This window comes from Osmia bicornis, chromosome 4, assembly GCF_907164935.1.
Source record: "Osmia bicornis bicornis chromosome 4, iOsmBic2.1, whole genome shotgun sequence".
In the NCBI taxonomy this organism is placed as follows: Eukaryota; Metazoa; Arthropoda; class Insecta; order Hymenoptera; family Megachilidae; genus Osmia; species Osmia bicornis.
This window is the reverse complement of record NC_060219.1, coordinates 5940458-5968099: the sequence shown is the minus strand read 5'-3', so window position 1 is coordinate 5968099 and position 27642 is coordinate 5940458. Positions and strand designations below refer to the sequence as shown.

The 27642-nt window shown below is 38.9% G+C and overlaps 2 protein-coding genes across 3 annotated transcripts in view; one reads left to right on the top strand and one right to left on the bottom strand.

The window, feature by feature from the left end:
* The first annotated feature begins 3491 nt into the window (after positions 1-3491).
* On the top strand, positions 3492-7931 carry LOC114880072 (glutamine-rich protein 2-like). The gene is made up of 14 exons (XM_046285482.1): positions 3492-3611; positions 3711-3824; positions 4145-4290; positions 4519-4675; positions 4825-4986; positions 5202-5565; positions 5756-6192; positions 6316-6420; positions 6492-6757; positions 6837-7085; positions 7207-7441; positions 7509-7569; positions 7690-7745; positions 7818-7931. Exons 1-14 carry the CDS (start codon positions 3492-3494, stop codon positions 7929-7931), a joined length of 2586 nt encoding a protein of 861 aa, XP_046141438.1.
* Positions 7932-8284: 353 nt separating this feature from the next.
* The window catches only part of LOC114879487 (transcription initiation factor TFIID subunit 1-like), a 147701-nt gene continuing 128343 nt past the window's right edge, over positions 8285-27642 (bottom strand). For both annotated transcript variants that reach the window (XM_029194449.2, XM_029194458.2), the window contains 4 exons: positions 25644-27282; positions 12909-13101; positions 12595-12714; positions 8285-12496 (listed from right to left, as the gene is read on the bottom strand). In XM_029194449.2, coding sequence (XP_029050282.2) covers positions 12307-12496; positions 12595-12714; positions 12909-13101; positions 25644-27282 — 2142 coding nt within the window. In that variant the 3' untranslated portion in view covers positions 8285-12306. The remainder of the gene's footprint in view (positions 12497-12594; positions 12715-12908; positions 13102-25643; positions 27283-27642) is intronic.

Here is a 27642-nt window from a genome sequence, read left to right as displayed (position 1 = left end):
AGGGAAGAAATTAAAGGGAATCCATGACACAGGTGGGTCGATGCAACGCATTCAACACCTGACGGCCGACTGAATCATCTAGTAGACGAGTAACTTCTATCGAATGGCTACTGGAAATCCTATTACAATTGTCGTAAATGCAGTGGAAGAATAATGACATTACTCACGATTAAACATTCGGTCCGTAGATCAAACAGCGTGACTGAAACAGCCAGTCAGATCGAATTTATCGCGCGTAACTCGAGAACACAAGTTACGATTGTCCTAATATCGTTTGTTCAATAATTCCTCTTTTCTATCGAAGTTAATCTCTTTACATGCAATGTTTTAAAATTCTACAAAGGATTTTGTTTATAAACCTTCTTACATGGAATGTTTAACAATTGTTTCGTGTTATTTTATTGTACCATAAAATGTAAATGTCATCAAAATGAAATAAAAGATTTAAAAAGCAAAGGCATGGTAAATTTTAAATTGTATTACTTAAATATTAAAATAAAAATTTGTAACGCCTGAAATTTTATGAATGTCTTCATTAATTTTAAAATAGTTAAGTTATTGACAATTTCAATTTTTTATTTTTTATTTCTCTCAAATTATTGCTGATTAAATTCTAAGATAAGTGCTAATAGTCGCTTAAAACTAGAAAATACATTGTGTAAAGTAAAAGTGGAACACCTTATACTATATTCAAAGAAAACACGGAAGCATTTGTCACGTTGAAAAATGCAACACCTGTTCGTTTTTCTGTTCAGATGTTCGATTCAAAACGACTTCGGTCTCGTATCGCGTTACCAGCGTGTCATATTAACGAAACAGTAATTCATCGCGCGCCGTTCTTTGCATAGTAAAACCGTTTATCTGAGCGTACGTGACAGGTGGTTCCTATCGTAGAATAGAAACAAATTCACGATCAAAACGGCAGATTAGTTCGCGACGTACATATTTTACTCAGCGCGCCGTATGACATCGTTGATCGTTCGCGATGTCCATCCGATACGGATGAATCGATCGCTAATATTTATATCGCCGATACGGAAAACGATTAATTCCGCTTTATCGGTGCAACGGCGTAACGGTAACTTTCTAGAGGTTCCAATATTAATGAAAGTTTGTATTGTAGCCGCGACAAGATCGTAATCCTCGTTCTAGTTTCTCGCTGACGTATTTATTTTGAACGGATCTGCAATTTGTTTCTGTCACAGGGAACGAGAAAGCGGGGTTAAAGAAAAAGGATAATGCTAATATATTTAAATTAACAACTAAAATAACATTCAAATAGCATACATAGCTGATTATATTAACATATGTACAATAACACAATGGAATATTATATGAATGATAGAAAATGAGCATAATAAATTGAAAATATTCTGTAATTTTTATTTTTGTACATGTTTTAATTTTATATTGATTCGAATTTTCGAAACGGTACCCAGGGCGTCATCTGACAGTAAGCGCTGAAACTAATAGAGCAACAGTGACTACAGATACAAAACGACAGGATATGCCTGTACATTTGCATATACAGAGCACAGTTGGTATGACAGTCGCTCTAACATCTCTGCATTCTTTTCATTCCTACATTCCTTACATAGGTTTATCCCTTATATCCCTATATTCCTTACATCTCTTTATCCCTTACATCCCGACATTCCTTACATCTCTTCATCCCTTATATCCCGGCATTCTTTTCATCTCTACATTCCTTACATCTCTTCATCCCTTACTTCTCTACATCCCTTACATGTCTGCTTCCCTTACATTCCTGCATTCCTCACATTTCTACATTTCTTACATCTCGACATTCCTCACATTCCTGCCTTCTTTTATCCCAACATCCCTTACATGCCTGTATCCTTTACATCCTTGTATCACTTATATTCCGGCATTCCATACATCCCAGTAGACAAATTTAGTTCCTTTTTCCGCCACCAGGGGGCGCTGATCCGACATCGAAATTTTAGTTCGCATTTTTGCCGCCAGAGGGCCAGAAATTGAGCATGATTTAGTTCCTTTTTTCCCCGCCAGAGGGCGCTGATCCGACATCGAAATTTTAGTTCACATTTTTGCCGCCAGAGGGCCAGAAATTGAGTATGATTTAGTTCCTTTTTTCCCCGCCAGAGGGCGCTGATCCGACATCGAAATTTTAGTTCACATTTTTGCCGCCAGAGGGCCAGAAATTGAGCAAGATTTAGTTCCTTTTTCCGCCACCAGAGGGCGCTGATTCGACATCGAAATTTTAGTTCAAATTTTTGCCACCAGGGGGCGCTATTTCGTGCAAAAATTTGGGCCCTCTAGCGGCAAAAATGTGAACTACATTTTCGACGTCGAATCAGCGACCTCTAGCGGCAAAAAAGGAACTAAATTTTGCAAAAATTTAAGTTGAAAATTAATTTTCACAAGACTTTACTTACCTTTACTTACCTTTACTTACCTTTACTCGAAGCCGACTTTGTAATATATTTATTATAAGGGATGCAGAGATGTAAGGAATGTAGGGATAAAATGAATAAAGGGATGAAAGGAATGTAGGGATGAAACGAATGTAGGGATGAAAATAATGCAGGGATGTAAGGGATGCAGGGATGTAACGGAACGAGGGATATAAAGGAATTCCGTAGGGGTCCGGGGCTGGGGCCCGAGGAGCGCCGGCATCGGGTGTGGCCCCCGGTGTCGGCGGAGTTTGGCACATGGCGGAGGGTTAAAGGACCCTCCCTAGCGCCCTAGTGCAGGCCACCGTGGTGGTTTTAGTGGGTAAGAATCCCACACTACCTCCGGCCCCTCCCCAGGGGGGCTGAAGGTGTCTTTCTGAAGATTTCCACCACGTTAAAAAAAAAAAAAAAAAAAAAAAATAGGGTATTTAAGGGTTGCAGGAACGTGCGGAATGCAGGGATGTAAGGAATGCGAGGATGGAAGGAATGCAGGCATGTAAGAGATAGTGAGATGGCCTTGGCCTATAATGAGGGATAAAATTATATAAATAACTGGAAAAAGTAAAATAAATAGGGTCCTTGGTTGAGACTCAGAAGAGGGATATAATTATAAATGTTATTCCTCTTATTTAATAAGTAAAAAAAAATAAATGAAGTGAATTAAATAAATTCTGGAAAAAAATTATATTGGTTGTGCCTTCTTCATACGGAGCTGGTATTATCTAGGGGTATTAGGGACCCCGCTGCTCCAATGACGCCCTCTGTGTACCGACCTGATATCATATTGGGGTATTAAAGACGGCGGTCGCTTTAGGACTGATGATGTTTCACTTCGTTCTAGGTCGAACGGTTGATAACGGTGCCGCAGCCAATTTTTAATTAATCCCTGTTAACCATGAAGATGGCCCAGGGATCGAACAAAAGCCGAACAGGCACCCTTTTAAAAATGACATTTCAGTGGTCGAATTACAGCAGGGTTACAGGAGAAACGAAAGACATTCTTATTATGTTTTTTCTTTTCACGAATAGTAGGAAAAATTTTTCGAGTGACGTAGAATGTCAGCGGAAACCGCAAAAGCACCAGTTGCAACGCCTGCAAACCCTGCCCCTGATGACATAGCGAGTTTACAGGTTTCTTTACCTCAAATGTTGGATCTTGCACTCGGAACTCCAGAAGTAAAGACTCTTCTTCTTTGTAAAACGTCCAATCTAACCACAGAATGAAAGATAAGAGAAATTTTAACGGCAGGTTCATCGTTTTACATTCGCGTCTAGGTTGGAGTTGTAAATTTGAACATTCTGCACCACTTCTTGCACATTTTACTGCATCAAATTAATTTGCGAACAACTAAAGTTGAATATCGTGGCGAGGATGCAAATCGAATCAAAGTAAGATCATACTAATTGCCTCATTAATTATCATGCAATTATCGATGGAAAATTGTTTGAAGATCATCTTTATTGGAGCTGTTTTAAAATTATGAGAAAAGGAAAAAAGCTCGTGGTTCAGACTTCTTATTAGAAACTATACAAATTATTTGGATACTTTTATTATAATGTATATTAATAATTACTTCCCAATTTATTTTCAATTTGGAATTAATTGTTATGCTCTCTGTTTATTATATTGTTCTGTTGTCATTATTGATTATTGAAACTCATTGTATTTTATTGATCAGCTGCATGTAAAATGGATTTCTCGTTTCCAGACGATGGTAAGCTCTCTGAAAGCAGGTCCTTCGCTTCATCTCCAGGAGTACAGTATTATTAGTGGTGCCAACGATGTGAAACAACGCGTTCAGAACGACGAATCTGCAAGTTTGAACGTCGATGTAGTTGTAGATGGTACGAACAAATTCTGTATTGCTTGAAGGTGCATCCAATTTTCTAAGATTGATTTATCGTGAACGCTTTGCAACAGGTTCTATAGAAACTCCCGCGGTAAAAACCGGAAGCGGTTCAGTTACAGGGAGTGAAAAATCTATGAAAGAGAAAGGTTTTCGTTCAAGATACATCCTATTTTTCATTGCTATTTTTTTTCCTTCGAATTTTAAAACAAACATTTAACAGTTTCAGAAATAACGTCTACTCAAGAAGATGCAGATCTAAAAACAGCCAAAGGTACAAGACAGAAAATTAGTCCTGGGGTGAATGGCGAACCGGAAACGGTCATTTATGTGGAACCACTTGTCGATGGTTCGACACCTACAGCATTAGGATTCAAACGCCTCGAACAATCCGTAATTGAGAAGACATTTAAATGTTTAATTAAAATGAAATATATCATTCTTTGATTCTGATGATAAAAATTCATATTTCCATTGATCTGTTTAGATTTTATGTTCTATATTTATGAAATACAATTTATTTTACCGAGGTGTACGTTTAGGTGAACGAACTTCGTCACCAATTTCATGTTCTGGAAGAATTAGCAACAACCCCTGAACTCGTGGAACGTGTGAAGGGTAAAGTCACCGACCCTGTGACCGACGTTTGGCAAATTATCAATATAACAAAAAGATTGGATGCCACTGAACAAGGTATTGATAAGGTATAACTTCAATTGATACTTCATTTTCATAGAGAGAAATATCATCATGAGATACGATTTTAAATTCAAACTAGGACAAATTTTTGTTAACAAACCATGTTCACTTCCTCTGTCAATTTCTTAGAAAGATGGAATACAAAATTTAGTGAGAAAAGTGTAATAATATATAAAACCGAAATGATAAGATTACAGCTACCGCTAAACTCAATTTTCAGTTGACAAAAATGATGCAAGACGTGATGAAAGGGGATATAAGTTTCGAGGGGGAGGAAACGTCCCAACTGGACGACAGATTGGCGAATGTAGAAACCGACCTCGAAAACTTGAACCGGATTGTCAAGAACTTGCAAATAATATCCGACAGCGCTGAGGATAATGGCGAAGAAATTTTACTCCAGGAAGCACCGGTCACTGCGAAGGAGAATGGACAACCGACCCAACGGGTTTCGTTAACTCAGCTTTTAGGTGGAATAGACGTGAAACAGATGAATCAAGACGTGGCCACGTTGCAAGGGCAAGTTACTCAAATGAAAGAAGAACTACAGAATTTGAACATAAAGATTCATAAATCAAAAAGTGGTAATTAACATTGATATATTGATCTTAGAAGTAGCAAAATTAATAAATGTTCATAAAGGCATTTATATTAAAATTTGACTTGGGAATTAACTAATTTTACTTGTGGATTAATTTTGAAAATTAAAGAATTCATTTATTTAAAAAACAGAGCTGATACAGCATGTAGCAAAGGAACAAGCTAAATACAAAGAGCACGAACTTTCGAAAAAATCGCAAGTAGATATCGATGCATCAGCAGAAGAAACAGAGCCAGAAGAAAAGTCAGAAAAGCATGCGGAAGGTGTTAAGGAAACACCCAAGGAAACTAAACCGGCGCCTAAAGATCCTTCCAAAGAAAAACAGGTGGAATCAACACCGCGAAAGAGTACTTCAGAAGCTGTTGAAGGTGCAGATGCAATAGATTCAGAACAATTACAAGAGATGAGAGAGCGTATCGGTAAATTGGAGAAGGATGTGTCATGCTTGTTCGAGAAAGTTGAAAGTGCACCAATGGCTGGAGTGAGCGGCAATGCTGAACTCGATGATTTAGTCTCGAAAATTCAAGGAATTCAAATTGACATGGATAAACTGAATCAAACTGCAGATCACCTCATTGATGATCAAGAAAATCGTGAAATACATCTCAACGTAAATATACTTCTTATCGCTCTTTATCTTTCGTTACCATTTCCTTTGGATAACACATTTCCTGCAAGATTAATACTAATTTCACCTCTGTAAAATATAATTAAAATACAAATTTCTTTTCAGGCCTTGCTAGAGCAAGTGGAACTACTGAAAACTATTAAAGCGGACAGAGAGGATCTCGAAGACGCTCTTGCCGACAAGGCTGACGCTCAGGCGATAACCAGAAAAGTGAAAAAATTTCTTGAATAAGGATTATAAAAATAGAGAATGATTTACGATGTGAATTTATTGCATCCTAGGTATCGTACGATCAATTCGATGCAGCCTGCGATGACCTGGCGCAAGGTCTAGAAGACGCGATTAACAAATTAGGAAAGCAGGAATCAATTTGGCAGCAAGCTATGGACGAAGTGCAAAGGGAGATCGAGGGAAAAGTTGACAAAATGGAAATGACACCGTTGAAAGACTTCGTAAGCGCTAAATTAAAGTCGCTTCAAGAAAAAGTAAAGAACGTTGCGCAAATGAGACAAGAAAGCGAAGCTGCCGGAACGAAGAAATTACTCAAGTAATACAAAAGGAATTTCTATTATGAAATTTGAATTTCAACATTTTCTTGCGTCGATTCGATAAGAATTTCATTTTAGGGATGTTCAGTGTATATCATGTGACAAGAACGTGGTCATGAAAATGGAGGATTCTCACAGATTTAGATCAGAAACGTTACCTTGCACTGGGAGCATGAAGCCGTATCTAACTTATGAATTAGATCAAGTTAGAAAGCAGCATAGAAGGTTGCCTCACAGTAGAAACATGCTTCAGTTTGAGGCAGCCTTGCAGGAAGACGCGAAAAAGCAAAGGAGCGCGAAAGCCGATACTCTAGTGAAGACACCTAGGTACATATGAATTCATTTATAATACTTTAAAAAATGACTAATTAATGCTCTTAATAATCTGCATTATTTATATGAGCATATAATAGCAAAGGCTAATTTTAATTTCAATTTTACATCTTAGAGATCATCTATGCAATCGATATTGTGGCGGAAGTCACACAGTCACGACTCCTCAACAGAGAGTAATGCGAGTGGGTCATTTCCTGACTCAGTGGGGACCGGAAATAATCCAGCTGACGGAAGGAATGATAAAGGGAACGGATGGTAAAATGTATAAAAGTCGACCAATGCCGGGTAAATTCGATGTCTGTGGACCTGGTTATTGCCAGGATCGTGGTGACGAAATTCGACTATCGGTAATTATTCCATTTAATAAAATGGCTTCTATAATTTCCCAATTAATGAATAACGATTGTATTTCAGATGAAAGTTCCATCAACTCCTCAAGAACAACGGAAGATTAGTGAAAAACAATCCAATGGAAGTAAGTTAATATTAAAGAATTCAATCAACATCTATTTTTCGTCAAATTATTTTAAACCAAATGGTTCACATATGGTTCCATAAAAGTTTATATTATTTCAAGAAATCGTATTCTTTTTAGGGAAAAAGACATCAAGGAGATCATCTCGAGAATTAACCAGTGAAGTAATAGAAGAGGTAACATACAGTCGAGTAATTTATATTTAAATTAATATTATGTTTACTAATGCTACTTATTTTGTTTAACAGCTCGCAGAAACTCCTAGAGAAAGGGACAGGAATGCATCAGAGTTTGCAACATATGAAACTTCTGATCGAGGTGTTCGGTACATGAATGAGGATGATATGGAAGATTTAGAGTAAACAAAATTGTAATTATCCTTCAGAATATCTGTCTAAAATTTTGTATATTGTCAATTGTAACAAAAATATGTAACACAAAACATTAGAAATAAAAGACAATTACCTGAGCTAATTCAGACTTGAACTAGTTAATTATTTTGATAAATTAATTACCTTAACTCACAAGTATTTTAATTAACACGTTGACTGCCGCAGTGGGCATTTATTACGAGACGTATTGAAGCTCTAATTATTAAGAAGGGGAATAGTTAATTCTCTACGGCATTCAACGTGTTAAAATATTAAATAAAACATGATCACAACGAAAGAAAAGGTTTCTAATGTTAAAGAAACGAAAACGATCAACGACGCCGTTCGTTTTTATTAAATGTTTTATTATTAAGAGGGAGTTTCGGAGTACACAAGACTATCTAGTGAAGTCGATTTGGAACATCGGTGGTCTGTCATGCTAGAACAAAAATACCGGATCGCTCTTCGTTATTGCACATTACACCGTTCGAGAACCGTTTTAATATGTTCAATAAAACAGTTAACACAATCGGCCCATAAGTGTATTACATCTCGGACCTGTTCGTTTCTCTTTCAATCATTTCCGATCTCACGGGTTGTACCTTCTATAAACGACTAATACGCTAGTATTTTTTGGTAATAATAGAGTATTTGTGTATACATAATGGTGTGTATACGTTAGATCTAAACACTACTTCATATAAATTTCAAGGTACAGGAAGTATCTACAAGTTTAGTGTCTACCACATAATTTATGACTGCACTTCGTCGTTTTCCATCGTCATATTTAAACGACGTTATTAATCTACGTTTACTATGATTACCAGTTACTCTAATAGATTACCATGAGTTATCTCGCTATCATCTTAAAGATTAAGAAACGGTATACACGGAATCATGACAGCAACATCATTTTTGCTTAACGACACAATGCAATAAATATAATGTCAAATAAATATACATAGAGAGATAAGAGTATACTTTTTTCATCGCTCATAATCATTCGTTAAGGAGCAGGGTACAATACAAGGTCTCTTAAACATTAACATGGATATGCATTATCGATTACAGTTAATAATACTGGCAGCTTAAACGTACAACGTGTGTATTTATAATTATACCGAACCTAATCGAGGGACAATGATAGAGAGTGCCGGATACAATAGCAAAAACAGCTCTACGTAATAATTCAGGTAACAAAATTGAACACACTACGACTAGTATCACGTTCACGCGTGATTTCAAGCAATGAAATCAACAAACGAATGGAAGTAATTAAATAATTGCATATCTGTAAACTTCACGATGATTCGAATTAAGTTATGTCTTTTAGAATTTTCATCGAGTTGCTTTTTTTATCGTTAGTGAAAACAAAATAAACGAATCAACAAGATGTAAATTCGAAAAGTCATAACAGTTAACACTTTCACTGAATATATTAATATCCATTTTTATAGTGTATATTAAATTTTCATTGGTTTAATTAATCATTATTAATATCAAATTTTGAATTCGCCATTAAGCCAATTTTTTAATAAAATTGAATCATGATTAATTTTCATTTTTAATTGGTTGAATAACGAGTTTTTACTTAAAATGTTCACTTCAGCGAAAGTGTTTATTCTGGATTGAAATCATGGAAGAGATTCTATTCTGATTACATGGCACTCGCTACATGAGTTCTAGGTTCTCTAAATCGAATCTTTGCTTACCATTCACCACGAAGCGAACGATTAACGAAAGGTAAGTTCGCTCAATCGGATACTTATCGTGAAATAATTATTGTAACACCACGGACGTCTCTCGTGTCGCGCCTGATTACGCGTCGTTGCTGATTACCCAATTAAATTAGCAGCTTACTTAATCGATTACCGTTACCGTTAAATCGTTACCGTTTATTACCGTAAACCCTATTTTATCATTAGGTAGTACTTATTATCGTTAGTCATAATCGTACCGTACGAGAATATTGCACACAGCAACCAACAGACACGGATAAAAGGGAACTAAGTAACAGATCACAGGTGAAACTAGGCTATCTCTGTAACAAATTGATATCACATGAAAAAATATGTATCGGTTGCCTCCGCTCACAAAAATCTCCTCAAAAATAAGAGACCTGTCGGACGGATGACTCAAATTTACGAGCCATCGATGGTTCGGATTCACTGATCTCGATCGACTTTTCTTCTCCTTCGACTTAATCCTCTTACCGATCAGTAAGGACGAACAAATTGTATCATCTTCGAATTCGATTCGATTCGCAATATCGAAAAAAAAAAAAAAAAGTAACTCGTTGTCGATCAAGCATACAGATCCGAGCCTAATCGTTTCTCAACGACAACAAAAACCCTGATTAAAAATGATCATTACGATTAGCGATAAACTTTGGCATTTTAATTCGTGGCCGTACCACTTTTTGCTCGTTCGTTTACCCCATCTTCACCCTTCTGTCTCCTCGCACGATTGAACTCATTTCTTTGGCTTCCAGCTCCGTCGCAGAGGCCATGCTGGCCAGCTACCTGTATACCTAAATCTAAAGTACGCGTGTTATCTGACGCCTCGCTAGATTAGCCGCTTGTAGTACAGCAATTCTGATCCCATCGATAATTTCTTACGCGAAACTCGCGGCTTACGTGAGCCACGAGCACAAGGAACAACCATTTTGTTTTTCTAAAGCTCTTACGGTGCTTCTTTCCGTCGTTCGTACAACGACTCAGAATCTCTCTGAAAATACAGAATTTTTTTTGTTCCGTCTTGTACTTCTTCAGGATTTCCATTCGTCGTGCTAATTAAATGAAAATCCTGTCCGATCAATCAAGCGCAAGTAATCAATCGATTTCGCGAAAATAAAGTGCAAAACCTCTGGTAGATTTGCGCGATACTTTCTGGGGGAAGACGAGACAGATTCTGCAGACGTTTGTTTCATCGATAGACAACGAGAGCTTGTCGCTACGGTCGGAATAGTTTCGAAGAAGCATTGCAATTAAACACCTTACAACGACTAATTTCATCTTCGCGCCACTAATAAAGCTTTACTCGAAAAGTTACGTAAATGAATGAGATTATCCATTAAGGATTGCTCGCTAAGCCTACGAAAACTTTTTCACCGATTACGCGCTTTGTACTGTGTTATTCCCCGTGAATAGTTTCGTCCATCTCGTTCGACTCCATTGCTGTTTCTTATTACCTTTACATTCACCCTGGAAGCTCGGAAAATTTGTTGTTAAACAGCCCCGAATGGATCTCGAGGCTCAGTGAAAGTTTTATGGAAGTACGAAGTACTTTTTAACACGGTGATTGCCATAGGAAATTTCATTATTATTAATATGGCACATGGTAGTGTGGATTGTTAACTGTTCGGACGCATGAAATTATAAGAAACTATTAGACGACTATTTCAATTCTAATAGTACCTACTTTGAAAATTATAATAATTCAGGTATAGGTGGATTGAATAAGTACACTCGAGATGAAATCAGGCTTCCTCAGGAAAGATAGCGATCCTCCTCCGGCTTTCACGGACTTCCGAATTCCGACTTTCTCCATAGGCTCCCTCGAGTTCTCAAACTCCGGGGTCTCGGGGTTTCTGACCCTTGCCAGAGGCCTCCGCTTGCCCGGATTCCCGTCTCACTCCTTAGGCGTTCCCGAGGAGAATGACGATGTAGAAGAGGAGGCCTCATATACAATATATGTAGGTCCGTGGCTCCCCACCACTATTTTTCAATTATATGCTAAATTTTATAATATTTAATAATTAAAAGTTAGTTTTTCTTAATCTTTTTTAATATTAAGATTTTGAAAATTCTTATTTTCCCTATGAAAGCTTAATTTAATCGCGAGTGTATTGTATTCATACTACTTACTATACACTGCATTCTATAATATTTATTCTGTTATTTAGTATGATGTTAATAAAAGCGTTTTATCTTATCCATCATAATGAAAAAAAGATGGACCACAAGCTAAAATCTTATTTTCAAAATACTAAGTTGTAATAATTACGTGTTCTGTAAAAGATTATCCACTACATAAATCGTTAAATATAATATTCAATATTATTAAAATATTTGATTTCGAGATGTTATTAAAAACATGCACTATCTCTTTCAAAATTACCCTAATTTATGACGAAATTTATTTAAACCCCATGGCAATCAACGTGTTAACTGTTTTCTATCCAAAATTTTCCAATGGAAAATTATTTCTATGCACAACGATACCCTCTCGTTCTTTTATACAAGCATCGACGGTTCTTTTCGGAGGGTATTCTTTTCCAGGACACTATCCAGGTTCTTTGTTATTCTCGAAGGTAAAGGGGATATCAAAAAATGGGAGCACCTTAAACGGCGCTACGATAGATGCGCTACAAAAGCTGAGCTATGACCGGATGCAGAAGACACATGTGCTCGGCACCGCGTATTGGAAGACGGTTCACGCTAAAATGGCGAACCATTTCCGGTATGCTGTCGAAAGGCTTGCTGAACTGTCCCAAAATATAAGCGTTCAGTTCTTCGTTTTTCTGGATACGCATGTGCATAAAACCACGGGCGCTTCTGTAAACGAGAAAGGAGAATTCGGTTCAACGTTTTCTGTTTGAATTCGAAATTCGAATAAGAGTTCGAATATTACTTGCATGATACGTGAAACTTACTTCAGTGACAAGGAATAATCTTGTTTGGTCGACTCGCTGTTCCTCACTAAGTAACTTCCTTCCCTCAGAAGACGTAAGACAGCTTCAGCCTCGATTCTCGTGATGGATCCGTGGTACCATCTACGAGTGAAAGAAAGAAAATCAATTTATAAAATTATGAAAACTTTCATGGTAGATACATATCTCTTTCCACTCTTGAATATTCTTATTTTATTGAAATTACCACGTAAGTCGTAACAATTAATAATTAGTATTGATCGTCATTTGAAAATTTTCATTGTACGCTGTAAAATAAATAAAATTGAAGAACATACCCCTGTCTCTCGAGAGGGAGGTCCACGTCAACTAGATCAGCGGATCCTCTGGCTGTATTAATCTCCAGCGGCAATCCAAGGCTGAGACCACCAGGTTTTCTTGGCGCTATCTGACCACCACCGTTTCCACCGTTGTTCACACCGTTTCCAGCGTCCAGATTCAGTGTCATCTTCGGACGCGCCAGACCGCCGCCTGAAATGAGTCACCCGACAGTTAGACGCCGTGAAATTCCCCGGGGGTAAACATCGATTATACGCATACACCGTAGACGACGCGAGCAACATCTCCCTGTTCGCAGATTTTATGGCCCACCCTCGTAATTGGAACGAACCGAAACTCGGTACCGCAAAGATTCACGGCGACAGGAAGTGAGCGGTATGCACGATGCCAGTCTTTGCGGATGTGTTCGAAATTTCAAGTTCTGAAAGGTACATGGTACGAATGGAGTGTGACGTTAAATTTTTCATAAATTGGTTCCATTATTCAATTTTCATTGTCTTATTAGAAAAGATATTTCTGGATAAATATTTCAGTTCCAAAATATATTCTACATAATGCATCAATTAAAGGAGTGTTTTAGTAAGACGTGAAACAAGAGGGAAAACATTTATCAAAGCTCGGATAATCGATTAGCTTACTACGCGAGATAATTGTGTCATCGATAACTCTGCTCTCGAAGCAAGGACTCGATAATAGCCAACGGGGAATACTTCCTTCGAGAAGAAACAATCGACCGTGACTTTGGACGTGGCTTTGTAGAGGTATGATAATGGAACGTCTCGTACTCGTCAATAGATAGTCTGAGCTCTTTCACTTAACAGAAACAATACAATCGAAATTCCTTCCTCCAATTTTTTTCTCTTCCCCTTCTCATACCTCTGACGAGCAGTTTCATCGACTTCTCAAACTTTTCACTCCCCTGCTACCACTTAAGTTTCGCGAAGAAATTACGAGCATTGTTTCCTCGTAAACAATGTGGCTCGAAGTATAAGAGACAACGAGTCAGCATCGCGTTTTCTTCGTTTTCAACGATGAAACTGGAGACTCGATTTAAGATCGTAAGATATTACGCTTATTAAAGATTGCACGAACCCTTGGAAGGACTGAAAACGGAACAGGAAAAGGAAAGCTGCAATTTCTATTAAAACAAAAGATCCAGGAAATAAGAAAAAAATTTTGGGGTGGATTAAAGTATCTCTTGCATACCTATTATTTTTCTCATAGAAATAAATTAAAATGTTTAATTTGAAAATTAATTGCTTGTATCCTTGATAATTTGGGTTTCAGTGTTATTTTACTACATCTGATAAAATATTCAATTATTATTCGAGACGAGTGAACTTATTCGCCAAAACACCTTTCTTGACTCATCAAGAATTTATAAATTTCACTAAGTAAATTCTTCGTGGGGCCTTCCATCGAGCGTCAATGTTATTACACCCTCGTAGAAAGTTCGGAGATGATAATCGACGGAAGGGTCCGTCGAAGAAAGTGGCTGCGCGGCCGCCAGGTAATTTCATTTGTTGCCTGCAATCTCTTAGCGGTCGACTTTTGGAAGGTCGCATGATCCAGGTACGATGAAATTGTTCTGACAGGTGTAACAATGCTTTACCTTCTCATCGAGGCTAACACGTTCGGAGAGTTCCGGCTCGAAAGCGTGTACTTTATACATTATTCATTAGGGTTGTACTTTGGGATTTAACAGAATCGAATACATTTTGGATCTCTTGTAATAAAGATACAATGAAAAAGTAACTTTCCACTCTTTTAATTTATTCATTATGCGATAACGTATTATTCTATTAGAAGCAATAACCAAGACTACCTTTGATTTTTGGAATTTTAAATAAATGAAAAATTATCCATGACCACTTAAAATCTGAGAACCTTTTTGTTTGAATCAAAATAATTCTTAGAATTCGAGTAATCATCAAATTACACCTCGAATACCTACATTTTCAAATTTTCCAAATATTTTTAAGAATCACAAATAATATTTTATAAGCGATTCTCAGAGCAATAACAAATTTTATGTCATTCGAATCTTGCGAGTCCAAACTTGGGTTTCGCAATTGACTTAGATCGGTGGGTATATATCGAACCTGATCTCATCCCTATTTTCAAAAATTGCTATCATATCATCAAGACGGTAAACCGAATCGAGAAGCAACAAAATCCAATTCGACTGAATAATTCATCGAAGGTAAATCGTTTTCGTGCACGCAGCGGGGAGAGGAAAGTCTCGAAAGGCAACATCCACGCTCTCTTCCGGCTCGTCTGACAGCCGTGCGTTTCAAACACGGTTAAACATTAACGAACAGAAGGCAAGCGGCCACCACTCTCCGAGATTGGCCGTATCTGTATTATTAAATTTAATCCGGCCGTTCGGACAGCTCGATTTATCCATCCGAATTTTCTCGTTTTCCCGCCCGTTCCATCGCACGCGAACGAACGAAAGAAAACTCGCGTTGCGTGTTCCTCGGCAACGGGAAATTCTCCTCTTGACACCCGTACACTTACATTCTCGTTTCCCGGGCAGACTGTTTTAATATCCGTCTCAGACGAAGATACGTCTCAATCAATTTCTTCGCGGTGTCTTCTCCATCCAAGCCGGCTATCCCTTGGGAAATGGCGAGCCGGGGGCACGAGTAGATATTCGTGAAAATGCGGCAATACGCTTGCAGTATGCGAATAAGCGAGCGTCTGTGCACAAGCAGGGTGTGTCGCGAAGCAGCGACTTTCGAAACTTGTTATCGCAGGAATGAAGTTCGTAAATTTCGAGAATGGTAATAGGTACCGGGAAAGTTTCTCTACGGACGTTTCCCAGATGTTTCCTTTTTCCTTGCTTATACTTTCTTTCAATGAAGAATGCGTTCAGACAGTCGTCTTCCTTTTATTCTTTTTATAAATTGAATATTTTTACACGTTTTGCATTTTGATGTCTTTTTTTTTACATACAATCTGAAGCAAAGTGATAAGAGTTAATAAGAGAATTTTTAATTACTCTGAATATCTAAATCTCGACAAATTCGTTCATTGACATTCCAAGTGTTTCAGAAGCTATCAAGATACTTGAAATAAAGGAATACTGAGATATTCCCATGGCATCCTCTCGGAATGCTACTTTCATGCAGCGAGAATATTGTCTGAGAGGGTGATGGAAAAGGAATAGACAGTCCAAGAGGAGTGTCTCGACACACGTTTGTCTCGAGGGAAATTCCTCGTCACGAAGGAGTCACGTGAAATCTCGTCGGACGTTGCGCATCGCGGTGCCCGGAAACCGAGAGAACTTTTAATTCCCCGTGAAAATCAGGACGTACGGTCGGACGTGGATCGGAGCAGCAGCAATGGCTTCCCGTGGACGCGAGAAAGTCAAACAGTCCGCTTCGACGATTCGTATTTATTGCCGCAAAGACCACCGAGGGTGGCACTCGCCGCCAAGATTTACGAGGATGAAGAATTTACTGCGCCGAGGGACGGAGGAACGTCACACGTTCGCATGGAAAGGATAGCAGGAGATTCCATTGAGTCTCAGCCTGCCATTAAAGCGGTAGTGTGTCTGAACGGAGTGGCGGTAAAATCGTCGAGTGGCGCGAAGGGGTGAAAGACGTCTTGGTGGTAGTAAGTTAACCATGTTGTTAGAAATGAAACCGTTCAACGATTATCTTGCTTTTACATCCGAGGAAAACGCATGTCGCGGAATTTTCTTGCTCGCTGCGAGTTTTCAGAGGATGAATTTAAAGCTAAAATTAAAAAAGGCTATTGCACACTCCATTTTGCAATATTTTTATGTTACTAAATAGTGGCAGTCTAAATGGCAGAAAGAAAGTGTTTATACGTCGAAGGAAGGAAGAAAAGTTTCACCGAAAGGTTTTACTGTCTCTGGAAAGAGTATCCCTAGTGGAGAAAATCGAAGATTCGAGCAGATGTCGGAGAGCTTCACGCAAGACTTGTGATCGAAAATTGCGATTCACGGTACTATAAAAATGTTCACCCCAAAATTGGAGATGGAAAAAAATGTTACATGACTAACATTTAAACAACGGATCTTTTGTGATTTAAATTTACAGAACGTATATAAGGGGATTAAGCTAAAGTTAAATGTATAATTTTCAAACAGAGGGGTTTCATATATTGGGATTATAATTTTTAAAGGAACAGTGTCAAATTTAGAAAATGAAAATAATATAAAATACAATACTATTATAAATTAAAATTGAATCCGCCGTCGAAGTGTTAAATAGAAAAAGATAATAAATGAAATGTTAGAATATCTTTTATAAACGTTATTGATGATAACGATCGGTGTATTGAATAGCAATAAATTTTTCAAAATCTCGAAACGATCCTTCGAATCTATAGAATCGCAATCTCGACGTCGAACCGATAAATAACCTCGGTACAAATCCCTCGGATGTTGCGAGTCATGGTGAGATCGCAACTTCGCCCATCATCCGCGCCTCTTTACGATTCCGAATCTTTCCGGCGAACGCCGCTTTCTCCCCCATGGAAAAGCTCGCGATGTGTCGAAATGTCCGAACAACAGATGCGGGATACCGTCGTAGGGATAGACCTTTAAGATCTTCGCCAACAGATGTTGCAGTTACACAAGCCCTCCTTCTGCGCTCCCCCAAGCAGCTAGCAGCCCTTATCGGTACGGTAACAAACACTTCGAACCTGCTTCGAATGCTGGATACCAAATGCTCGATCCTCATGAAATATGAACTACGATACACGCATACGTCCTTCTCATCGAAGGATCAATCGTACAATTTGCTCGAGGATCAACGGCTCGTTCGCACCAAGATACCTTATATACACCCGTTATTTACGGACTGGCGTCTTATCTTTTGTTTTAATGGAGCAGTTTGTGAGAAACTTTTGTAAAAATAAGGAAAAGACTAAAGCTTCAATGAAAGTTCCTAATTTTGAAATTTCATTTTCGACGTGTTGAATTAAGAATAAAGAAAAAAAGAATGCAAATTTTAAATAGCGTTAATATTATACGATAATGGGAATAATAGAGTACTAATCTGAAAGCATAATTTGAAAATTTAATGTAACCTCCTCGTTTAAGAGTAAATGTATAAGAACTCCTACACTTCCTCTTAATCGAGGGAAATCTATATTGCACACAACTATACTATTACAAACTCCAATAATACTAGAGTTAGTTAATATAGAACCCCGCATCAATTAACTTCAATTAACTGTAATCCACGATCCTCCTCTGTTTCCCATCTACTTCCGCAGAGCTTTCAGACGTTCCTCAGTGTCGATTTAGGTCAAAAGTTCACCGATGAAGCAAACGTTTTAGTGCTCTTCTCCGCATCGTTCCGTAAGTTCACCTTGTTAACGTGGATAACAATTGAAAAAACATTTTTTTATCTTCAAGATTCAATATTATCGCTATTTAATTTTCTTGTTCCGCCAAACGCGAAGAAGAGGTTTGTGTGAATACCTTAAATTAAAAATTGGATTCGAAATTAAATTAGATACTTCTAATTTTGTAAATCTACACGCCTCTAATAAAGGATCTAACGAAGAGTCATTTAACTGTCAGGCAAAATATTTTGTCGTTCAGATATGCGAACGCAAAAATAGCGCTGGAAATTAATGACACAGCCTCCGCGAACGATTATGTTTAATTTTTCACTGGAAAATGCAGTCGGCTGCATTAATTGGACGGCGAGATATTAATCGCGCACGATGAAAAGGAAAAGAGAAATGAAAGTTTGCGCGAAACGGAGCATCGTCGAGACGTAAACGAAAAAACTGGGTTACGAGACGACAGGTTTGCGTGAAACGAGCATTAGGCGAGTCGAAGGTAAGGATCCTTGCCACTTACGAATTTTCTCGACCGTGACAATTAGTGGGAAACGTTAAACCACTCGTTAAAATCCGACCGACGTCGAGCAACCGTTGCGAATTAAAGTTTCGTCAGACACTCGTCTCGCTTTGGACTGCTACCAAACGTTTAGCAGCGATTGTACGAGAATATACGTACGTACGTACGTACGTGTATACACGGGGTATGTCTCGCGCGATTGGCGACAAACGAGTAAACCGTACGTGACCGGTTTCCGTGACCAGACGAAAATTGTATTTTCCTACCGGCGGGAATATGTCACCGACAGCCTGGAATCTAGTTAGAGATCCGCTAAAATTTCGTTCGTTGAATTTCATGGAATGTCGAAAATTCGGTGCGGTTTTATCTATCTCTTTTTCTTCTAAATTGTTTTCCCTCGTTCAGTGTCTACCGAACAATTTGTCTGTGTCGTACAAACCTCGTAAAAGCACGACAATTTTTCACAAATATTTGCTAACTGATCTGAGTTTTTAAATTGATGCAATTTTTAATAAATTTTAGAATTTAGAAAATGCGAATTATTAATTGATACTCACAAAAATAATTCTATTGGTAATTTCTTATTAGAATTGTTAGAATTCCTACCTGATCTTGAAACTTTTCACCCGATAAATATCGGAATAGAATGGATGAAACAAGCTTCGACCAATTACAGTTCCACATTGCACAGTTTCTAATAGTTATTTGTACCGATTTGTAAAATTCTACGAGGTACTTTGGACGACTACCAAAAGTGTAACTGTCCGATAAGGAAATCGTCAGAAAACGTCGTTCGAGCATATGAACGGAGTTCGATCAGACGTAAACTGCATTTCTTCGATATCATAAAATAGTAATAGGTATTCGAGCGGAATCGCTACCTTGAATTTTATTACTTGGAAGATCACGTTCGCCTTTCATTTGCATACTGAACTGCATCAAAAATATCTGCTCTGTCAGCACGTTGCCAATGTTCTCTACCAAATAACGTGACAAAATAAATTCGACAAATTTTGAAAGATGAAACAATGTTCTCAGACAACTTGTGTTCGTATCAATAAAAAATAAAATTGGACGCTGAGCACTTTTTACAGTAAACTTTCACCTCTTCCTCCAAGACCAATATCACAAAATATAATCGCCATTTAATGGCAATTTAAAAATATTTAACAAAATATTGACATCGTGTCGTCGTCTTTAAAAGAAGGAAACACTAAAAAGCACATTATATCTCCAGAAATAGAAAAAAGATCGATAGCTGCCTTATCTAGCGATCCTTTCAGGGTGTGGACGTCACGCAGACACAAAAGAAACGGCGGAGGGAAAGCGAGAGTAATTCAGATACGAATAGCGAAAGTCTTCTCCCCTTTTCTCTAGCTGCTGAATTTTTTCTCGGATACCTAGCGAAGCGAAAGAACGGAGATACCGGCCACAACGTTTTCTTCTTGCTTCTCTTCGTCTGTTCGCCCTGTTAACGACCACCCTGGCCGTAGCTACCGGGTAAATGGTCCAGACGCAAGGATGGATCGGCTTCGTGGAGATTGTGAATATCAATTTCCATGGTGCCGTTGCTAAAATCACGGATTACACCGTTCGAACAACGAGATTTACAACGTCGTAACTGTTATCTACAGCTGCAATAGCAGCAGAAAGCAATGCCATAACGAGAGAGACTTAGAAGATGTACGACACATCTGTACAGGCGTATTTATCGATTCCATTAACGTTGCAGGAGGTTGACAGATATTTTATTTTCTAATATTAATCTTAATAATAATTGTGTATATGCCGCACACGTTACTAACACTTTGATAGCCATACGTTTTGTCAAATTTATCGTTTTTGCAATTTCAAATTTTCTTATATATAATACGTATTATCAATACAAAATTATTTTTGAGAGTTTCATTTAATATACTGGGAATATTGTATCATGTAGGAAAAGAAAGTTTGCCCACGTAGAAGAAAACATCCCTTCCCGACGACTTGGCATTCTAATTATTTCGCCAGCCGCATAATTCGGATGCTCCATTTATTCAACTATGCGAAACGGATGGATTCATGAAACCGGGAGGGCCAGATTCCAGATACCGAAGCAGATATTAACTTACGTGAGCCACGGAGTTTTCAGTTTAATTCAAAGCTCGTTTTGACGTTCAAGAGCTGAACTTGACCTCTTACCACTTCCGCATAATGAGACACGGTGAGCTAAATAAAGGATACATGCTTCACACCGTGTTCTATTAGCAACGCGACTGCGTAATCTCATAAACAATTTACTTGATAAAAATAAATGAAATTTATTTAATTTATCTCCTCAAATTGAACATCTAATCTTTCTTTGTCTACCTATTCCGTGCAGAAACTCCAATATAAGAAACTTATTAATGTTCATTTTAAATATCATTAACATTATATTATTTATGCAAAGTAGCAACAGGAAAGTTCAATTAACCCTTTGAACTCGATTTATTTTCAATATTGTTACTCGTCAACTGGTATTAATTTTAAGTCAAATTAAGTGAATTAATATAAAAAACATAATTTTCACAAAAGAATTTATGTCATCTCCAGTATGACATTTCAAAGGGTTAAAAAGAATAAAATAATCACAATTATAGCACGTCTGACTATACATGATCATTTTCACTGCGCCAATCAACGTCATAACTCTCTCGTGATATGAATTTGTAAACTTTTAATAGAATGATCGAAATCGAATTTTGGCTAACTTTCCGATAGAAATACTCGAGTATGCGGCGACGCAACGTTCATCGATCCTATTCAGGCTATTTTCGTCGGCTGTAAAAAGCGCATCTTTGACAGGGGCCGCTTAACGAAAGGGTCGCCATTGACGTTTACAAGAGCCGGCTGCAAGTAGGGCGTAATATTTCCGATATTTCCAATACGTTCCCGCTGTATCTTTCCCGTGACAGCCCGCCCCCGCAGCATCGTTGTTGCGATACGAAACACACGTGTCGCGCGACCGCTTGCACTTCCGTTCGTGCAGCGATGCACACGTTTCGAATGCAACACGTGCACGGTGCACGCGAACAAAGATACCGCGGTTCAAGCTTGAAACCGTTGTTCTGTGTTCACGTCACCGGCCTCTCGTGCATTGTGAACACAAGCCCGTGAGAAAACAACCTCGGACGTTTTGTTCGGCTGCACAATGCGGAACCGTGCTTCTTCCGGGTTAGTCGTCCGTCGTCCCGTTTAAAACGGCCAAACAGAAAACTAACGATGGTATAGGAATACCCGTCAAAACAGAACTGGACAGCTAGATTTATTTCTCCACGTTTCATGAAAGATCCCTGAGAAATTCTCGCAGCTATTTATTATCACAAGAAGGTTACAACGCATTGATGGTTTTCAATTACCGTATAAAAATGACATAATAAACCCGTGAAGGTTAACGGTATCGATAAAAGAGCGGCGCTCTCGTCCGAGGCCAATTAAAGCGGCGCTATACCGTTCGAACAACTTTAATAGCACCTATGATGGAACGCGTAAACTGTTGCTATCTTTAAGGGTAAATATTAGTATAAATAACTAAAAAAATTTTCTTCAGACTTTAGTAAAATGAAATTGTTACCGGTATGGGAAAAAGAGTTTAATGAATTTTCATGCGCGGAATCACGAGCGCCGCAGTGGAAATACACGTGTATGGTCAGACGTGGTAAAGCACTATACTTCATCCAACGAGACGAGACAGTAAATGCGTAAAAATTCACGTGCTCGAAGCAGGCCTGGTTCACAGTACACAAACCTCGATAAACATATCTTGACCCGTCTCGTTGGACGGATTATATGTTCGAATAATAATACTATTCGAATAATAATAATGCAAAGTATACCTTTAACCCCTTCTCCTATGATTTTTTTTATAATCACGTCAGTGAAAGCTAACTATTTATTACTCGAATTTTAAAATAAATAAAGAAAATTGACATATCGTGCATACATAGCATTCGACGATTCTTGACTGGGAAAATTATAATTAAAATTGACACATTGAATCGTAAGTTGCGTCACGATTGTGACTCGATATTATAGAGCAAAGGATTAAAAATTAAATAGAAAACAAAAATGTTAATGCTGCTTTTAATTCATTATTCCCTTTTCTTTTCTATTCGGGCCAACGCCTACCCGGGGGTATAATAATTTTTTTCATCTCCTTTTGTCAGTCATTTGATCGCTAATTCGCTTGGAAATTGCTGTTTTTATCCGCGATCCATCAGCAAACTCATAAAACCGTCCGAGATAAGAAACAAATACACCGATCGATCATCCGTGCTTAAAGTTGCCTGGGCACGATAAGTAATCGACGGTAGCTCGACGTTGATAAAAAACTACTGAGATTTTCGGGAATCTGTTTTAGATCGCGTGCTAACGCGCTTTATCTCCGCCCTTTCCCTCTTCAAAACGTAATTTACAGCTACGAATCGGCCGACATCCATCAACCAGGAAAAAATGACGGAATCTCGATTGCTTCGCAGCTGACTGTGATCAAAAGGATCAAAGTATGTACGTCCGAGGACCCTTGTGGACACAAATAGGGGATCCGACGTAGTTGAATTAAGAAAAGGTCCGAATGTTATTTATACCTATCGAAGCTTTCGAATTTGTTCTTCGAACCTCGGTACTTAAAATATAAATTTGTGATATCTAAAACTTTCTATAAACAATTTTGCAATTAATATTCACTGCTTATAATTGTATTGAAAATAGAATTTTAACAATGGTCTATCACAAATGTGTACATTAATATAAAAAGAAGAATTATAAAATAATCAGTGCTTTCATAAAAATGCTATATGCATTAAATAGTGTACTAGTATCGATAGAAGGATATCGTGAATTCATGAATATAATTTTACAATCAGAACGGCTTGAACCTGTCCGTAAGATAAATCAAATTATTCCGTTTATTCATGCTTTGAGAAGGTATTGTGAATTCTATTTTTAGCCTACTTTTGCTAATCGATAATGCCGGAAAGGTCGGTTTATCGAAACTAGCCGGGATTTTATCCATTATCCAACAACGGTTGCGGTGAATGGAAATCCAGACTGCGAAACACGACAAGCGTGAGAGATATGGAAAACAATCCCTGCCACATATATACGCGAGCGTCGATCAATTTTGGTTATCAGGAAACCGGAAATGTTGCTACACGATACACCGACGGCTCGTCATTCACACGTTCGTGATAGTATTCCTCGAAACACATAAATCGAATTTCTCCTCGCTTTGCACGAAAATCTTCCAAGTTTTTCAATTTTAGTTCTACTATACGATCAATTATTTTACTCACGCAATAAGAACATTACGAACATTTATAAGTATCCCGGCTGATTATATCTGTCCTGTTCGATCAAACGTATCATCCCCATCTTCCATCTTTCACCTCGATTAATCCCATCAATCATTAATTTTTCAAGCGGACCACATTTATTGACATTCGATCATCGGTTAAAAATAACCTGATCCTTTGCACGCCTACGCTTGTTCGTTTATCAGAACCGAGCTCTCCGTATCGCTATTTATCCTCCCCTTGATTCACGTAGCGCGGTACAGATTTCGCCCAAAGGCAACGACGGTGAGCTCTCGCTTTTGCAATTTCCAGCCTCGAAGGGTAAGTTCCTATCAGAATGCAGGATGGAACTCATGCTGCGTGTAGAACGACGGGTTAGAAGCTTAATCGGCTGACTAATACTAAACGCCTCGTGTTGCAGTCAGTAGATCGCGGATGGATTCAAGTATCGGGGGCAATCGGTGATCGATGACGCATAAATCTACGATTGACACGTCTGATAAATCCCTGATTGCGGTTCGTTTCCCCCACCCAGCTAGTTAGTTGGGTATTAAGATGCTGGATTATATCCTGATTGCTTCGATTTAATAGAACTATTATTTGATAGCTTCTCTGTAGCTGCGTAGGAATTAATCATTATCGTTCCGAATGTAGAAGAATGTTTCAAATAATTTTATTTCAAAATTACTTATGCTGTGATTATTATATAACTTCAGCTAATCGACGGATTTACTTCTGAGGATGACACGCGGTTGATGTTGTTTTATACTTTGATACAAGAATCTTTGAACCCTTTGCGGAAGCGAATACACGAGAAGATTGTGTTGTCGCATGACTTTCGAAACTGTTGGAAGTTTCGAAAGGATGCTCCTCGTGTAAGGTATACAGGAGGCAACGTTAATTGCCGGCTTAAACTTTCTACAAAGGAACGTTCTTTGATACACTGCCCTAACTGTGGGCCAAATATGCGGTGGAACGTTAAACACAACTTTTGCAAATTGAAGTTTCGATCAACGCGAATTTTGTCCTTGTGTTTTTACTCGGATATAATGATTCATTGGACAGTGATATATGGAGTGGTACGTATTAACGATTCGACGTTAGCGTGTGTTGGTAAGATTAAATATTTAGTCGTCGAGAGGGATGTAGGCGCTAAGTGAACCTTAACGATATTAGCCGCTGTCTGGAAGGTTCATAACGATCAGCATCAAATTACGTTGTCCCCTAGCGTTGATAAGTACTTAGTTTACCCCGAGATGCCGAAAGTACGGTTTTTATCCTTTTAATGGCTAGACGCTCGATTAAAGAAGGGACGATTTTCGAGCTCACCCTTTTAACGTTTATTTCAACGTGTGCCTACCGTGCTGGAAGAAATATTGAATAATCGATGGTACGTTAAAAATTCAATCTAATTATCTCTATTTTGAAAGCTTCAATTTGTTACTTTACATTAATTTACTTTTATCTTTTAATTTTTAACGCTGATCACCGATAATCCTTGCAATAAACAACGCGTTAAGGGTGCAGAAGAAATCAGATGTCTAAAAAATAAAATAAAGTTTCTTACTTACCAAATAACGCAGGTGGTTCGACGTCCCGCACGGAAAGGCTGGAAGACGCCTGCGATCCGCTGGATTCCGTGCTCTGCATGCATCTGAGCCTTCTCCTGAGTTTCGGCATGTCAAACGGCAAATCTCTCAAATCCACGCTGGTAGCACTGCCAGATGTTGTGGCGTCTTGTTGCATAAGCAATCGTCTCCTCCGTAGTTTCGGCATGTCAAAAGGTAGATCGGACAGCTCCGGTTCATTGTCGACAAGATTGATGTTATCCAACTGCGGCTTCAACAAGTGGAAGCCAAAGGGTTTGCACTTGATCCCAGCACGGGATTCGATCGAGATGCCACTGTCGGACCCTTGAATCTCCGCATCGCCCGACGACGAGGATTGCAGGACCAAATTAATGAGATTCTTGTTCTGCGGTGTGCGCCGTTTCTTGAACGACGTGTCCATCGGCGAGGTCACGGAATTCGTGTTCGTGTTGGCCGTGTTAGTGTTTGTGTTCGTGTTGGTGTTTGTATTTGTATTATTCGACACGGTCACGTTGTTCTCCGTGGTGACGTTCTCTTCCGGTGAGGCTTTCTGCGAATTGTTGTTGCGATTATTATCGGACGTCTCTGAAGCGGGTTCTTGGGACGATTTGTCAGATATGGGCGAGAGTATGTGTAATTTATTCGCATGGTGGGTTAAAAAACCAGTCATCGATGGTTGTTGGTGATGGTGGTAGCAGTTGGTGCTGCCACTGTCGGAACTATGGGAGCTCAAACTGGTGCTGTGACGACTCTCGGAGCTGCTCGTCGATCTGTTACCCTCGCTGGTACTGCTTCGAAGAGACTCCATGCTCCCCCCGCTGCTGCTGGTAGCCATACTTTCCGTGCTGGAGTATCCCGCTCTGCGTCTAGTGGTCCGCAATTTGAATTCCAAAAGTCCGACCTCACGGCGAGGTCGCAACAGATCGCTCTCAGCATCGTGGGGCCTGCCCTTGAACTCCATGATGGGTTTGCTCTCGCGTATCAGACTGCGAGGTCGTTGTCTCTCCTCTCTTGGCCTACCTTTGAACTCGAGTATCAGTTCCTTGTCGAATCGTCGTCCCTGCGACGACTCCACGTTGTCTTGAGCAAAACTCTTTGGTCTACTTTTGATCTCCAGTATGCTACCCTCGCTGCTCTGCGGCGAGTCCTTCGTTCTCAGCAAAGATTTCACCGGCAATCTCAGGTCCTTCAGACGCGGATGGTCTGGCTGAGAGGGTAGGTTCGGCGTGCTGCGAATATTCAACAGCAAATGGTCTCGATTGCCATGGAACTTGGCAGGCAACGGAGCCGTGGATGGAGGCGACGGGGTGTAACCTCTGGCGGGTAACCGCGGCGAGCCGGTTTTCTCGTCGCTCGAATTGATCTGGAGGGATTCGATATCCTGGGACAGAGTAGAAATATTGTCTGATTGCTGTTGTTGCTGTTGCTGCTGCTGCTGCTGCTGTTGCTGCTGTTGTTGAAGTCGGCTCGGAATTGGTTTTGGGCGGAGAAGTACGACTTTGCGTCGATCTTTGCTGCTGTGGGACTGACCAGCGTAAGGGATCTGCTGCGGTTGCTGCTGCTTCGACGTGTCCGTCGACGAACTCGTTCTGCTTACTGCTATCGCGCTGTTGCTTCTCATCTGCGACGGATTTAATACAATTTTCTTCAAATTTTCATAAAAATTACATCTTACCGTTCATTAACACCATTTAGTCACGCAGAATTTGAAGCGAAAAAATACTTGAACCACGATTCGTCAGAATAATATAAGATAATTATTTCAAAAAGAAATTTCGGTTCATCTAAGGAAGGCAACATATAAATGCGTTTATTATGAAAACGAATTGTACCAGTGTTTCATTTTAACCCTTCCGCTGTATTAAAAGTTACTTATATAACGCGAACATATAATTAGACTATCACTTAATTACCAAATACACGCCGAACCGCAATTAAAGTCTAATTTGCGCTTGGCAACGAGGAATCCATGGTTCGTGCT

What these genes read in the sequence shown, in the direction of transcription:
- LOC114880072 (XM_046285482.1), top strand. Translation starts at nt 3,492, where the DNA reads ATGTCAGCGGAAACCGCAAAAGCACCAGTTGCAACGCCTGCAAACCCT. An exon ending in ACTCTAGTGAAGACACCTAG is followed by an intron (nt 7,086 to 7,206) that starts GTACATATGAAT and finishes TTTACATCTTAG; the next exon opens with AGATCATCTATGCAATCGAT. An exon ending in GTGACGAAATTCGACTATCG is followed by an intron (nt 7,442 to 7,508) that starts GTAATTATTCCA and finishes ATTGTATTTCAG; the next exon opens with ATGAAAGTTCCATCAACTCC.